The 17,079-nt window shown below is 30.4% G+C and overlaps 1 protein-coding gene across 5 annotated transcripts in view; it reads left to right on the forward strand.

Moving 5' to 3' along the window:
- The window catches only part of LOC143240184 (GPI ethanolamine phosphate transferase 1-like), a 76,710-nt gene extending 60,668 nt beyond the window's left edge, over positions 1 to 16,042 (forward strand). The window contains exons 20-26 of one of the 5 annotated variants that reach the window (XM_076482242.1): positions 544 to 646; positions 1,813 to 1,900; positions 3,823 to 3,921; positions 8,117 to 8,172; positions 9,641 to 9,716; positions 12,285 to 12,401; positions 13,062 to 16,042. In XM_076482242.1, the coding sequence (XP_076338357.1) occupies positions 544 to 646; positions 1,813 to 1,900; positions 3,823 to 3,921; positions 8,117 to 8,172; positions 9,641 to 9,716; positions 12,285 to 12,401; positions 13,062 to 13,241 (719 nt within the window). In that variant the 3' untranslated portion in view covers positions 13,242 to 16,042. Of the gene's footprint in view, positions 1 to 543; positions 647 to 1,757; positions 1,901 to 3,822; positions 3,922 to 5,481; positions 6,426 to 8,116; positions 8,173 to 9,640; positions 9,717 to 12,284; positions 12,402 to 13,061 lie in introns of those variants that run through there. The other 4 variants (XR_013021612.1, XR_013021613.1, XR_013021614.1 and 1 more) reach the window with 4 other exon arrangements.
- Positions 16,043 to 17,079: the final 1,037 nt, after the last annotated feature.

The following is a 17,079-nucleotide window of genomic DNA, read 5'->3' on the forward strand; positions in this document are numbered from 1 at the left end:
CAAATGTCAGATTTAACTTACTTACCTTGGTAATGTCACGTTTAGCCTGCGTGTTTCGTCCTATTACTAATTTCAAACTTATTTCCTTACTTACATTATTGATGTCATATTTAACCTACTTGTTTATTTGTATAGCCAGTGTGAGATTTAATTTGTTTGCTTACTCATGTCAGATTTAACTCATTTCCTAACTTAAATTACTAATATAAGATTTAACCTGTTTTCTTACCCCTATTATTAATCTCAGATTCATTCTGTGTAATTACTGATATTGCAAGGTGTGATGTGTACATAATTTATAATCATATTAATTATACTAAATACCTAACAATTTATAAAGCTAAATATTCATATCAGAAATTTAGAATACATACCTAATTTAAAATATTTACACACTGATGTTTTAAGGCAAATTGTTATGGACAATGTGGAAACAATGGGATTTTTGTTAGTTTACTTTGAAAGATGAAAAAAAAAGAAAAGAAAAACAAGTCCTTGAATTATTTGAAACCATAATAAGTTAATATGATTATTCTATTAAAGTTATACTTCCAACTCTACCTCTCTTTGGATCTCCATACATTCTGACTCGGCTTCTCAATGTTGCAGCTTCTCTCATAGGAACTTACCTCTTACTGTGTGTAAGGTAACTATCTAGAATTATGTCTTAGATTTTGTATCTTATAAGATACCCAATAAGTCTTAAGTGCTGTTATATCTTAAATTTTGTACCATGTGTAATGTAATCATCAAATCTTGCATATTGTTATTTTCCTGTAACTTTGTATGCTATTTGCTAGAGTTTGAACTATGTTTAATGTAAATTTTTAGTCATATACTATTATTTTTCAAAGCTAGTACCACCTATAATTAACCCTTCTTTTCAATGGTATAATAAGTTATTAGTATTTTGAATAGGAAGAATTTTAATAAATTATTATACCAACCTTAGCTTGCTATTTCCTTCTGTCTTGAATTGGTTTTCTTTTTTGGCTGTGTTGAGTAAACTTTACATGCTCTATATACTGATATTACTTGTACACTTGCATATAATTATATTTATTGATATTCAAAGTAGATGAATACTTCACTTTATGTTAAATAATACAGTAAATCTCTTAACTGCAGTGCATTTGGAAGTTAGATTTTCCTTCTTTAGAAGTGAATTAATCCTTTGAATTAATTACAAAAGAAAGAAGTTATTTGATAATGTGTTAGTTATTGATTTCTTCAGTTGTGGCTTATCTAATTTTCCTAATCTGCTTGTTTAGATATGATGAATCATGTTTGTTTAGCAATAACCAAAAATCTTTTCCTATTTGTCTAAATTAAACCTTTTGTTTCAGAACTTATTACATTTACAAATGGTAAAAAATTTTTTTTTAGTTCTGAAATCTCTGGGTAGACACTTTTATAATTCTGACAAAATAACTCATAAATAATTTAGAATATCAATAAGAAACACCTGTTTTTTAGTGATGAATGATATAATTATTGATACTGTTCTTTGTTTCATTCTACTTTTCATTTATTTTGACAACTTGAATGATAAGAGAAAACATTCTATTTGAATTATGCTGACCACATATATTAAGTTACTACTATAGGGATGAACCAACAAACCAGTTTGTGGATGTCTTCTGTTATATTTTGCCAATTGTGATGTTTAGTCGCAACTTTTATTTCTTCAGTAAAAAATTTTCCACATAAACATAACATTGTTAGTTAATGTGGCTCAGTAAAGTAATAGAAAGTAGGTTGAAGTTCACTATTTACAGTAACGGAATCACTTCTAATATGTGGTTTTATAAGTCATGAAGGACTGTTTGGCCTGTGTCTGTGTCTCCTGATGTTTCTGTGGCTGTGTGTGGAACATCGACTGTCTCATCTTCACTATCATGTAAGTATTTGATTTATTTTACCATGTTGTGCTTTGATCTTTAATTTCTTACTCATTGTCACTGTGTATGTCAAGTTTACTGTTATACATATTTTTTTTTTCATAATGTATTCTGATCTGTAAATACTAATTGAATTAAACACAAACAATACATGAAGAGGTATTCCAAACACAAAAATTGAACTAGAGAAAACACCTTCTAGGCCAGGCATGACCTAGTGGTTGGTGTTTGGGCATGGTGGTTAAAAAATACAAGGTTTGATGTGTAATAAGTCACTGAACACACTATACTTTCAGCTGTGGAAAACTTGAAATGAATAAACAGTTTAGCAATTTTGTTACTTTTAACAAATGTGTCATATACTACTGACTGGTTACACTTCATCTGATTAGCAATCTTAAATTACGCAGGTCCTAATCTTGAGATCTGTGACATGGTCATTTAGCCATTGATTGCAAATGGTGACAACTAGGTTGAAAATACCAAATAATAAAGTACTTGCTGAGATAACACAGATGTGGAGTTATGTTTAGTTTGGCCAGAGTTTAACTTTTTTAGATAATCAGAGAAAACTAGGAGAACTGAAAGTTACACGTGATAAATGTTTCATTCAAGTTTAATCAATAATTATATTGAGATTCTCGTTTCATAGTTGCTGTTTATGGCTGTTATCACTATAAATTATCTATTCTGGTCAGTAGAGAAAATTAAAATTTTGTAGGCAGTATTATTATGAACCGAAAAAGATTGTATCCTGTTATAAATCAAAAGTCATTGCTTTTAGGAATATTATTTTTGTAACCTTTGACCTGAACAGTCCTTACTTTTCCTATAATTCTTTTAGAACAATGTATGTTTTAGGATTGCACAGTTCTAGGTAACAAACTTCTTTCAAAAATTAATTAGTGAACCCACACCACCATTTTAGGATTCTTGTATTGTTTGAAATGCTATACTTGATAGATTCACTCCACCCTTCTGTATTTCCTGTTACACCTGGATAGTTATACTTGGTAGCTCTACTCCACCCTTAAAAGCTTCCTTTATCAGATGAAGAGTTTTATGTGAGGCTTCCTGTATCATGTGAAGGGTTATACTTAGATTCACATCACCCTTTCAGAATTTTTGTATCTATGAAGGGTTGGTTATACACAGTAATTAGCACCAAACCTTGAAACTTTCTTTGTCAGATGAATAACTACACATGACAAATCTATGCCACCCTTTGAGGCTTCCTGTAACATATCCTTAAGTGTGGCTATATTGTGTAGAAAAAATATAAAATAACTTTGTTTTTTCATTTAAAAATTTCACATATTACAGAATTCTTGTAAAATATATTTTTATTTCAACTACTCATTTTGGCAAGGATAAAGTTCTGAAATGTTAGGATTAAAGTAAAAGAATTGAAAAGTGTTAACAGTATAAAAATTTTGATGTCCTGGAAAATTTACAATCAAAATTATAGAAGGTCATATAGATACGTTTTTATATTTAAAGAACAAGAAATTCAATAAGAAAGAAAATAATTTTTAAAATTAAATATTTGGAAATACACTTTGTTAGCACATACCACCCTATCTCAGTGTTGTTTGTGTAGTTTTTGGTTTAATTGTGCTGTTTTTGTATCACACAATGAAATATTGCTCTAACATCTTACTCTCATAACATTTTAGAAACATAAGCCATAGTCATCTTACCATATAATTTGATAACTAGTAAAATATATTTTAATATTTGGTACTTGCTTTTACAATACACATTGTTTAATTTCCATTTTCTCTTTAAGACTTCAACAAGATCCAGTTACATTTTGGATACAGCTTTCTTTTAAAGAACAAATTAATAGTTGCAATGAAAAACATACGTTAATTGAAGACGTGAGGTCATCAAGTCTAACTATATTTTTTGCATTTTGAAGCTTCAAGATGTTATATTTTTGGGATCAATATCATATGAACAAAGAAAGTCTCCAGTGCAAAATTTGACTCTTCAAGACTTCAGAAGAGCATATTTTTTTGTATCCTTACTTTATTCTGTATGTTCCATGGTTCAAGACTTTCATTCAACTATAAATTAAAAACTGTAGTTTAGAACAACCAATTTTATCTCTATATTTCTCTCAGTTGTTTTTATCAGTTATTCAGTATTTATTTTCTTTTTTCTAGATTTTTTGCAGGATATTTTTCTCACTATTCATTGTTTATTGTCTTTATGTAGACTATTTTGAGGGATATTTTTTCAGTTGTTCATTGTTTGCCAGCAACCTAATAAGTTTTCTTTCAAAGCACATATAATACTAATTCCATTTTAACAATAATTGATTAATTAGTAATGAATTTCTTAAAGAATTTTTTTTCCTCAACTGTAGGTAATGTTTAAAGTATTTTATGACACAAAACAACAAGAAACTGAAATCCATCATAGTTACCTGTCATAATCAAAATGAAGTGTACTAAGTTTTGAATACATTACCTTGAAAAATGTCTTTCTCAAAATATTTTACATCATTAGCTTATGTTTGATTTATTCTAATTTTATTTCCATTTATTTTAATGGAAAACTGAGAAAGTTTGACAATAGATTATTCAGGTAAGATTTGGCTGTAAAAGCTAAATATAAAAAAAGTCAAAAGTAGAAGGTTTGGTAAGACACTTTAAACAACCAAAAATTGAAACAGCATTTCAACACATTACTGCTTTCTAATTTAATGTCAGTAAACAAATACATTGTGTGTGTGTGTGTGTGTGTGTGTGTGATTGATAAAATATAACAGTTCATGACTAAAGTATGTATCACAAGAAGTTTTATTGGAGGAAATATACTACTGTGTCAAAACACTGTAAAACTTCTATAAACTGTTTATATCAAGTGAGTTTGCTTCTTAGTCAATGTACATTACTAAAAACTTTCATAGTTTATCTTTAACTTTCACTTAGATTAAGTACGTTTACTACCTGGTAAATGTACATCACTAAAACAAATCGTAACATGTATTGTTATAAACTTTATTTTCAGTGTTTTAATTTAGTCGTTTGCTTGATGAAACTGCCAGTGATGATGATTATGTAATAATTGAGAATGTTTGCTTGGTATGTAGAAATACAAAGGTCACAACATAAATAAAAGTAAAGTACTCAGTCAGTAATAAATATTGACTAATTTGCTCAGGTCTGACCATTAGTTCAGTGTCAGAAAAGTTATTCAGTAAAAGTTACTACATCTGTTTTGTTACTCACCTAATTGATAAGTGTTTTTTTTTTTTTCTATCAAATTTAATTAAGTTAGATTTATTTTTGCAGTTTATGTGGAAATGTTGTATTTGAAATAAGGCTTACATTTAGTTGTATAGTTTATGTTGAATAGTTATTTATAAAATTAAGCCTACATGTGAACATGACTGTAAAAAATAATACTGAAGAAATAAAGTACATTTAGTGTTATATTACATGGACTGGATTTGGCATTATTTTGTTGTCAAATAATCCAAAAGAATCTGCCTAATAATAAATTATAACATTGGTGTTCAGAAGTAGGATTAATTTGGTGAAAATAAAATAGAACTTGACTAAACTTTAAGATGACAACCCTGGAGAGAAGCTAAATCAAAACTTTATTTGAAATTATAAGCAACTAAAACAAAGGTTTAGAAGAAAGAACTAGAAAAATAAAGGAAGACCAGGTAGAAATTTATAGACCATGAAAAGAAAGAGATGTCTTCAGTCATTTATAAATTTTTAAATGCAAGATCATTAAAGCTATTGGAGATAAACAGAGGGTCCCCCACAAGTACAGTCTTTGGATTTACAATGCTAAAATGCAGGGTTCAGTTCTCCTTGGTGGACTCAGCAGATAGCTCGATATAGCTTTGCTTTAAGAAAACATACACATATGCAGAGGGATTCAAAAAGAAGATTTGAGAAGTACAGTGAGGCTGTGATGAAAGTACAAAAATAAATCAGCAATAAAGTAAAACATTTGGAAAAAGAATTTGGTAAAGGTAAAGATCATGCATCTTTCTGCATCCACCAAATATAAGACACAATTTACTGTAGGTGTGAAAAACTAATACATCATACATGACTTTACCTGGGAAAAACGTAACCAGCTTGTGATTTAATTTAATATAATGTGAATGCTGATAAGACTGGATTTTTTTGAAGTGACGTGATATGAATGAAAAATCCATATTGCAAAAAAAAGTTAAGCAGATATTTGGAAGGGTCATAGATTGTTCTGAAAAAACCAGCCATATAGTTTACAGAATGCAGAGAGATGGACAATCTAAGCCAAAAGTTATTCACCATGATTGATTTTGGAAATATGTAGATGAGAAAATGGTAAACTGGATAACTCCAGAGAAGAATTTATGAGTGGAAAATTAAGTTGCTAAAGAGCTCAGGGTTTCTGTTGAGGGCACTTCCAATATCTACATAGGAAGAATTTCTCCAACAACAAAACAAGTGGCAAGAAAAGGCCATCTTGCCTGTATACTTTAACCCGAGGGGAAAGAAAACAAACTAGGTAAATGGACAGTTTGGTGTACTGTTTTACTTGTATCTTAGCCTTGTCTAAAAGACTTGACAATCCAGGAAGAAGGTAGTGTTGTAAGCTTTAATTTTAAATTAGATGTTTTCTGGAGGGGGCTGTTAATTATGATGATAACATAGTAATCAAGAAGCTTTATGTTGTGTGTGGAAGTATGAAGGTTACAATGTAAGTATGAGTGAAGTATCCAGTGAGTGATGAATACTAAATAAACAGTTCAGGGCCAATCAGTCAATTCACTATAGAAATATTATTGAGTGAGAATTATCAGGTGCATTTTTCAGTTGGTGAGTTATGTGTTGATCTATAAAAGCTAACTAAATTGTATGTACATCTCACAGTTTATATTGATATGTTATGTATGAAATTAAACCAACATTTAGTTGCAGGGTGTGTGTTAAAAAGTTATTTGCATAGTTAGGCCTACAAATTGTATTAGCTGCAACAAACATTACTGAAGAAAAATTATTTGCATAGTTAGGCCTACAAATGATACTAGCTGCAACAAACATCACTGAAGAAAAATTATTTGCATAGTTAGCCCTACAAGGGTTACTAGCTGCAACAAACATTATTGAAGAAAAATTATTTGCATAGTTTAGGCCTTCAAATGATACTAGCTGCAACAAACATTATTGAAGAAAACTTATTTGCATAATTAGGCCTACAAATGATACTAGCAGCAACAAACATTGTTAAAGAAAAAAATTAATTAGTTTTTGTCACTTGGACTGGACTTGGGATTATTTTTACAAAGTAAGACAATAGAAACCCCATGTTATAACAGTTTTTTACTTGTCTTATTCAAGTTAAGTAAATTAGTTACTGAGTGAGGAAACATTAATAGGGCATGTTATAATTTATATTTTGTTTTCATTTGGTTTCAGTGAGTTGGCTGTTTGGTAAACATAGATTGCTTAAACAAATAACTTACTTTACCTCTGATTTCTTTTTTTATGAATATTGCCCAAAGTTTGCAAACATTTACTTTTTTGAACAATCTGTGAAGGAAAAGTAAAAGGAATGTGTGACAAAGTGAACTTTTCAGGTCGTTTTTTTAAACTAAGGTTACTTATGCAATGTAAGTTAAGTTCAATTACTTTTGCTTTAAAAGCATTTTACTAAAGGTTTAATGAATTTCCTACAATTCTGAATATAAACATGCATTATTTCCAAACATGAAGTAAAATCAAGCTTGACTTGTTTGAGAATTTATAAAACAGTCAAGTTTCTCACAAATATTGAATGTGACTTCAAACATATGCTTTTTTGCATATATGCATTGTAAAATAATTTTAAATACTTGTGCATACTTTATCAAAAATGTAAAATAAAAACTTTGGTGCTTTACGTTATAATAAAATTTGGTGAACGTTTGATTGTGTTGTTTTTAACCCTTTGTCAGAGTCATAGCTAGTTGTTTTTTCAAACTTGGATAGTTACCAGCCTGTATAGTTCTGTATAAATTATTGAATAAAAGGCTCAGTACTCAGATTTGCCCTGAGCAACAGATGGAAATGATAAAGGGTTAATAGTATGTTAACTATAAAATTTCTCTGTCATTTAGAATGTTTTCTAATTTAGAATAATTTTATTGTAGTAGTATGTTTAAAAAAAAAGAAAAATGGTTTATTTACAAGATGAAAAAACCTTAACAATTACTACAGGTGTTCTTCATTTTTACAGCCTTTTTTGGAACTGGCAATATAGCAAGTGTAAATAGGTCAGTTAAGTGGAACCCCTTAGGTTCAGTTCTTTAAGTACAATTATACCCTTAGTGTAAAAAATACAAAGTTAGGTAGTACTTGAAATTGTTGACACATGCTTAATGTGCAAACCTGTGTAATTTTTTCCCATTGTACTAGATATATTATTAATTTGTAAGTGTATATAAAAACTGTATTTTTAAAAGTCTTTGCTGTGCATCTTGTTTGTGTTGATAAAATCATTATTAGAAACAATTATGGAAACATTAAGTAAAATAGGTATAAAATACAAATGCTATGAAATTGCTGCTTCTTTCCTTCCCTTCTGTTGTATGAAAATAAACCAAAATAATGTATTGATCATTGATACTGGGACTGGATATCATCCAACAGTGCTGCACCAGTATAGTGACTATAAAAATGTAGACAGTCAGATCATTAGCAGCAGTAGTATCCATCATTTCATTCATTCAGGAACAAAACTAGGTGGGCTGAGATTCATGTTGGGCACAACTCACCATTAAAAAATCTTGAAAATTAAAGAACCTCTTTATGTCAATTTAAGCCAACCTCCTCTGAATGAAAACTAGAACTCTGAGATCAATAACTGATTAACCTCTCTTACTAAACTGCACAAAAGAAATAATGATGTTGCATATCTAGATAAGCCAACTTGCATGGAGAAACAAGTACAAATGAAGGACCTTTGTCACAGAATAATGCTAAGTAACAATAAAGACACTGCACAAATACAGTTTTGATTTCAACTTGGAGAAAGCCTCAGTAAAGAAGCAGAAATATCATGCCACTAAAATTAAGCAGAAGCAGTCTATTGGAGCTAAATCTTTACTATATCTACACAATTTAAAATACCCTTGAAACATCTTGGATGATTTGTGGGGAGTGAAAAAAAAATTTTGCAGAATATTTCACAATCAAATGTTGATAAACTTATTGTAACATTAAAGTACAATGAATTACTCTATTTAAGGCAAACAGGAAATATTAGGTAACTGAGCTACCTACTTTTCATTTGTATTTTCTGTAATAGTGAATTGGCCATTTAAGTTCAGTTACTTTTTTGTATAATGTTTTGTATCACCTGCAAGTTTTCATAATTATATATTTGTAAGGACCTGTTTTCTTATTAAAATATTCTAATTTATAATAATCCATCATGAACAGATGGCTCTAGAAGAATGAATACATTAAATTGGATTTTTTTTTCATAATTTATATTTGGGATCTTGTGTGTTCAGTGTGCTCCATTTTGATTATAGATCATGATCTTTAACTATTAGTTGCAGGTCAAAGGTCTCAAAATACTTTCATCAAGAAGCTGTCTGTAATTTGTTATAAGGTTTAGAATTGTGTGGTATTATGACTGGTTTCTCATTTACTTACTTTTACATATGTATGGTTTCATCTACACATTTGGATATATTATGTGCTAGTATAAAGTTGTCTTTCACTTTTCTTTTGTAGTTTTGAACCTGCTAGTGTGTACTGTTTTCTCACAGTTTTTAATCCTTTTGTAATGGGATCTCTTCTTCTCATAAAGGTAAGAAATATATATGTAAAATTTTCATATTTTAGAATGTTTTATTTATAAGTAATGTTAATAAAAGAAAAACTATGGACTTTTAAAGGAAAATTATATTTCTTATATTTTTAAATTTTCTAATTTTGATAAGAATGAAAATGTAAAGAAGAAATGTCTTGCCACTAAAATTACGTAAAAGCAGTCCATTAGAACTAAACATTTACAATGTCTACACTTTTTTTACAATACCCTTGAAACATGTTGAATGTATTGTGGAGGAATTAAAAAAAGAATATTTGGCAGAATATTTCACAAACATATAATGATAAATTTATGGCAACATATGATAAAACTTGTGAATTTTTGATATCTTGAAAACAAAAATTTGAAAACTTTTAAAATCTTTAGATATTCTGTAATGTAAGATATTAACTTGTTCATATTTTTATTCCTTTCCAAGAAATTGTTGAAGGTGCTAAAACTTAGTTTAAGTTCTGTAGAATAAATTATTTGTTACCCCATTTTCGCTTTAAAACATCTTAAAATTTGCAGTTATTTTTTTTTTGTAAAAATTAGGAATTACTTAGTCATGTGAAAAAGTTAAGACACCCTGTGAAAGCCTGTGTATTTGTGTAATGTTTTTGGATATATAGATATTTAATCTCAATTTTAACAATACTGAGAGATTATAGGAATATAACTAAACAATTAAAACTGAAGAAAAGACTTTTCAAGATCTTCTGTAAATGTAATTCTACAAAAATGCCTATTCTAACTAAGGAAAATGTTAGGATACCCCCACATTTATTCCCACTTAAAATGGTTCAACTCACACACAGGTATATCACACCCACCAGGTGCACATGATTAGAAGATTGTTACTCAGCATTTTGAATGAGGCTTGCCCTGTTTAAACCTCAGACATTTAGTTTGGTGTGATCCTGACTGTTGAAGTGAGAGTGAGCACCATGGTGAGAGCTAAAGAGCTGTCTGAGGCCTTCAGAAAGAAAATTGTAACAGCTTATGAGTCTGGTAAGGGATTTGAAAAGATTCCAAAAGATTTTGAAATCAGCCATTCCACTGTCTGGAAAATGGTCAATAAGTGGAGGGCTTTCAAAACAACTGCCAACATGCCCACGTCTGGTCGTCCATGCAAGTTCATTCTGAGAGCAAACTGCAAGATGCTAAAAGAGGTCTCCAAACACCCTAACATATCATCATGGGACCAACAGCAGGCTCTGGCTACTGTTGATGTGAAAGTGCATGCCTCTACAATCAGAAAGAGACTGCACAAGTTTAACTTGCATGGGAGGTGTGCAAAGAGGAAACCTTTGCTCTCTAAGAGAAACATCAAGGCCAGACTGAAGTTTGCCAGAGAGAATGTAGACAAAGACCAGGACTTCTGGAATAAAATTTTTTGGACAGATGAGTTCTAAATTGAATTATTTGGACACCAGAACAGAGGACATGTTTGGCGTAAACCAAATACACCATTCCAGGAAAAGAAGCTCATACCAACTGTGAAGCATGGAGGTTGAAGTGTCATGGTTTGGGGCTGCTTTGCTGCAGCAGGACCTGGACAGCTCACAATCATAGAATCCACCATGAATTCTACTGTGTATCATAGGGTGCTTGAGGATCATGTGAGACCATCTGTAAGAAAATTAAAGCTGAAGCGGAACTCGACCCTGCAGCACGACAATGACCCAAAACATACCAGTAAATCCACTAAGGACTGGCTGAAAACTCAGAAATGGAGAGTCCTGGAATGGCCAAGTCAAAGCCCAGATCTTAATCCCATTGAGATGCTGTGGGGTGACTTGAAATGGGCTGTACATGCAAGAAACCCCTCAAACATCTCACAGATGAAAGAATTCTGCATTGAGGAGTGGGGCAAACTTTCTTCAGACCAATGCCAGAGACTGGTAGATGGCTACAAGAAGCATCTCACTGCAATTATTTCAGCTAAAGTGGGTAACACTAGCTATTAGGGGGTAGGGTGTCCTAACTTTTTCCTCAGTTAGAATATGCATTTTTGTAGAATTACACTTACAAAAGATCTTGAAAAGTCTTTTCTTCAGTTTTAATTGTTTAGTTATATTCCTATAATCTCTCACTATTGTTAAAATTGAGATTAAATACACAGATTTTCATAGGGTGTTCTAACTTTTCACGTGACTTTTTTTTTTTTTTTGTCAAGCAAAATGTGACTTGTAAAAGTTTTGATTTCATTCACTAAATGTGATGGTGATAACAAATAAACTAAATGGAAGTAAGAAACTAAAATTTGAACATCATATAGTACCAGAAGTAATGAAATACTTAAAGTAAAATTAAAATTTTCTACAGCAGTCAAAAACAATCAATTTTTGTAACAGTGCTGAAGTGTGTGGTATCAAAAATACACTAAAAAATTTGATCTCTTCTACAGACAGAATGAGAACCTTTTTTCTTCAAATAGCCACATCATACCTATATTTATAATAGGTTTATTAAAATGATCTTGTATTTTACAACTGCACAATTTAAGGCTCTCTCTTATATTTATTGTGAAGTATTGAAGAATAATTTTTGTTTTTCTTTCAGATAATGATTCCTTTCTTAATTGTAAGCTGTGCCTTTCGAGGTATTCTGGTTACTTTGAAAATTCCAGATAAAGCTCTTTTTTTGCTTGTGCTACTGATGTCTGATTTCATGGGATTGGTAAATGCTTTTATGCCATCAATTTTCAAAATGTCACATTTTTTAATATATAAAATAGTTTAAGCATATAATGGACTAGATGTTTTCATATTATTTATTTTACAGAAATGTACAATAATTTACAATATTTTGAACATAAAAAAAATTATGAATGAATTTTGGTAATTATAAATTACTCTGGATCAAAGCAACAAGTTACACAGATCAGAAATAAAAATAAATTAATAAATGTCACAGCTAGTTCTATATACCAATCCAACAATGAGTATGAACTGTCATAAAGAAAACTTGTAACAAATAAAGAGCATTGGTTCATTAGTTGAATACCCTACTGCTATCAATGTTTTAAGCCATATTGTTACTTTAAAATATTAATGCAATTAGGTTGTTGTGTTATCCAAATGGGGTGGTTCTAGCATATTTGTAAGCCTTTTAAATACTAAGATCAGAGAAAAATTGTGTTGTCAAGTAAGATTTATTTTTAAATATTTATGGAGAATTTGGATCATCTCTTTAGTTTAACAACTACATTTAATTAAAAATTGACAAATCTTTATTACACTTATCATAATTTAACAACCACACAAACCGTTACTTATTTTAATCATCATCATCTTTATAACACATGGAAATATTAATGTTGTTGCTTATTTTATTTAGCATTTCTTCTTCATGGTGACAGACACAGGAAGCTGGTTGGACATTGGAACCTCAATTAGCCATTATGTTATTGTGATGACAACTACAATTTTTGTTATGATTCTTAATAGTGTTGCATCATTTCTTACAAGAACAACTTGGAAGCTGAGACCTCCTCAACTGAAGCGCCATCTACCATGAATTTGGAAATATTTTGTTTGTTTCACTTATTAGAAACTATCGAGATGATATGAAATTTGTTGATTTTAATGTTTCTGGTAAACATTGGAGAAGAGGATTGGTTATTGTAATCTGAGATTCCAAAGGAGAAAGCATCAATTTTAGCATTTTTAATTTAATTAAAAATTATCTTTTATCAAAAAAAAACTTTTGAACTAAATGTTTATTTGATGTAAGTTCTTGTTTTAGTAACGAAGTTAGAAAAATAAGTTGAAATAAAAACTTTGAGTTATAAAATGCTTATGTTTGGGAACTAGCTTTGGAATTCTATGGGACAAGATAGAAATATTTTAACACAAGTAAAATCACAAAATAAAGAAAATGTGATACGGATAGTGAAGTGAGGTAGAAATGTTTCGACCAAGTTATTTCTCCTGTATAGCATTCAAGGGCCACAAAAAAGTAGTTTTTATTCTTCAAAGTTGCAGAGTGAGAAGGTTTTTAAATGGTACAGAGAGGACCTTCAAGATTAGGTCTTTGACATACAAGCTTGTAGTTTGGATTGTAACTTCCACATTTTTCTGTACTCAGTGCTTTATACCTCCAATGTTTTGACTTTCAGTGTTAGTTTTGAGTGTGTTGTCAATATTGATTAGTGTGCTCAGACTGTGAATCTGAGGATATATGATTCAAGTTCCATTGGTGTAAAATGTTCTTTGCATTTTGGGACTGAAAGTGATGGTCAATTCCAAGATGTAATGATGGGTTGTGTTGTTCAGCTGCTTTTTCTTCTATCAATTTAAAATTGGAGACAAGTTGTGTGGAAACAGCCCTTATGTATATTTGAGCATAACATTATAAAATAACCACAATTCATTTATTTCTCTACTCATTAATTATAATTAAGTATTCAACATAATAAAATGTGATATTAGCTGCTTCAGTGCTATCCATTTGTGTAATTTTGTTTTAAAAAGACATCATTATTTTGTCTCAATCAAAGAATAAGCAAAATATCACATTGTACTCCATATTTTAAATTGCATTTCTAGATTGCTTTTATGGGATGGTAATCTTTAATTTTATCATAAAGAGTGGTTAAAAATGATTTTAAGATTTGTATTTCAACTAGAATTAAAGATTCAAGTTTAGGACTATTAAAAAGCCTTTAATAGAAACTTTAACTATCTTACTGTTTTTCACCAGGGTTATTTTATAATTTTAATTCTGTTTCTGTGCTTTTCTTTCATAATTAGATTCTGTTGCTGGTGGTACTTTGAAACATGTGATTAAGTTAATTAAAGTCCTGTTACTCATTAATTGTAGTAGGATCTGTATTGTTATCCAAATTAGAGTAATTTTCTATATAAATAGATTTTATGTTATTAAGTCAAATTACAAGTGATTCAGGTTTGCATATTAATATGTAACTGTCTTACAATGTACTGGAATTTAATCTTCAGTACTATACTTATTTAATAAGAATTCATTTCACAGGTGTGGTTTAAAAACACACCATATACAGAAGTTGATTACTTTATATTACAGTGATTTTTCGGTCTCAGCTTTATCTGTGTATCTTGACAATAGCCAACCCTGCATTGTAATTTAAATTGTAAAATTAATCTCTGTCATAAGGCTGTCAATTTCAAAATGTTTCTCTCCTCTTCTGCAACTTTTTCTAATCCATCTAGTTGATGGGGATAGCAGTTTCCCAATGCTCATTTGAACAGTCCAGTTACATAGAAATGCATTTTTGTTGCTTCCAACCACTTGAATGATATATCTTTGTATAAAATAGCGTAAATAGGCATTTCATTCTCTAACTACTTGAAACGTGGCAGTTGAACCAATATGTCTTCAAAACGACTTGTGTAAATATGATTTGTGTTGTTTTTGCAGATAGTGATCATTCTTTTTTGCCTGGGGACGTGAATTGCTTGGCATTGACCTTTGTGTTTTTGGATTCCATCTGCTAAATCACACCTTGCTTACTACAATTACAACAGGGTAGACTTGTTGCAGTTCTCTTCGTGTATGGTCTCTGGTACCCATATTAACCCATATTCTTTTGTTTTCCAATGTCATTAAGTGTATAAGGAACATCCCTGTCTTGGAAAGTCTAAATCTAGGATCTGAACACAACTTTATGATCAGAATGTATAAATATTTTGTAAGTTGGAGGTGGAAAGAGTTGTTGCATATAGCCATCTCAAAAGCAATCAGTTACTAAATACATAATATCAAAATGTCATTCTGATAGTTGCAGTTCCATTGAAACTTTATGTTGGCTGTAGTTCTCGTTTGAATTTAATCTAAGTTTCCCAGAATTAACAAGTTAATGAAAAACATTTGGGATTTAGTATTTCATTGCTTTAAAATATTTTGAAAGAATGTCCACTTGCATAGATGTAAAAACCAATATGACTTCATTATTCTATATATATTTTAAGATTTTGCATTGTCACTTTAAAATTTGTTTTTGCTTTGTTACTCAGATGAGCACACCTGTTACTAGTTAAAGGACCTTTTAAGAAGAAGAAAAAATTACTTCAGAATGTCTGTTGTACTTCAAACTAATACTTGGATGTGTAGTTAATTAAAATCTTTACTAGTTTCAATAATTATTTTGATGCTTAATGTATGTACATACATAATGTTAGTCAATTTGTTGTATTTTCATATTCATACCAAGAAAGAGTTTTGTGGCATTAATATTAATTAGTGGTTTTAAATTGTTTATATTAATTGTTGTGATTTGTAATAATTTTTTTTTCCCATCATGAATCAGCTCATGAATAAAGAGAGCACCTTAAAATAGTAAATATTGGAACTTTTTTGTTTTCTCCAATAAAGAAAGAGGTCAGAGGAGTGAAAGTATGATTATTCTTGAGATGGAAGAGTTGACTTCACAAAAAGTTAAGGTTAAAGTCACTAACTCTTATTCTCTTAAGAAAGAACGTTAAAAGATGACAATTGACGTTTAAAAGGTCGTCCAGGATACTGATAGGATAAAGGCCTCAGAGTTCTTTGTACTATAATCTGAGGGCAATGGGAGCAGTGGACACAAGTTGAAGCTTTGAATAAAATAAGCTAGACTGAAGTTTTATTTTTCTAATATTGTAGCTGGCTTATGGAATTAATTTCTTGCATAACTCTTGTATAATATGCAGATTATGCTATCTAATAGATAATGGATGTAATCTGGGATTATTCAACTGTCACGTAACATACAAAGAATGCCATCTGAAATTATGCTACTTTTACATAACATACAAAGAATGCTGCTACCTTAAGGAAACACAACTATTTCAAAATATGACTTATATCAACACCTGAGGGTTATATAACTATTATGCAATATTCAAACTATGCCAACACCTGCAGGTTATATAACCGTTACATTGTAGGTAACGGAGGACACGGCTAAGGTTGATTTTATAGTTCTATAAAGTAGTAGTAGAGGGCGATATTGTCTTAGTGGATGGCATCATAGTTCAATATCGGCGGGCCTAATAATATAGGCGGATGATCCTATTAAGGGAATTATGGTGTTTTACAAAGACAGTCGGTGTTTACATTGGCAGATAGTGTTTCTATAGAATCGTAGGATTGCGTACAGATTTCAGCTTGTCTCACTTTATAGTTTCTATTTATATGTGCCCCCGCTAGTACAGCGGTATGTCTCCGGATTTACAACATGAAATCACTGCACTCAGCATAGTTTTTGTTTGTTTTTGAATTTCGCACAAAGTTACTCGAGGGCTATCTGTGCTAGCAGTGTAAAACTAGAGGGAAGGCAGCTAGTCATCTCCACCCACCGCCAACTCTTGGTCTACTCTTTTACCAACGAATAGTG

This window comes from Tachypleus tridentatus, chromosome 13, assembly GCF_004210375.1.
Source record: "Tachypleus tridentatus isolate NWPU-2018 chromosome 13, ASM421037v1, whole genome shotgun sequence".
Lineage (NCBI taxonomy): Eukaryota > Metazoa > Arthropoda > Merostomata > Xiphosura > Limulidae > Tachypleus > Tachypleus tridentatus.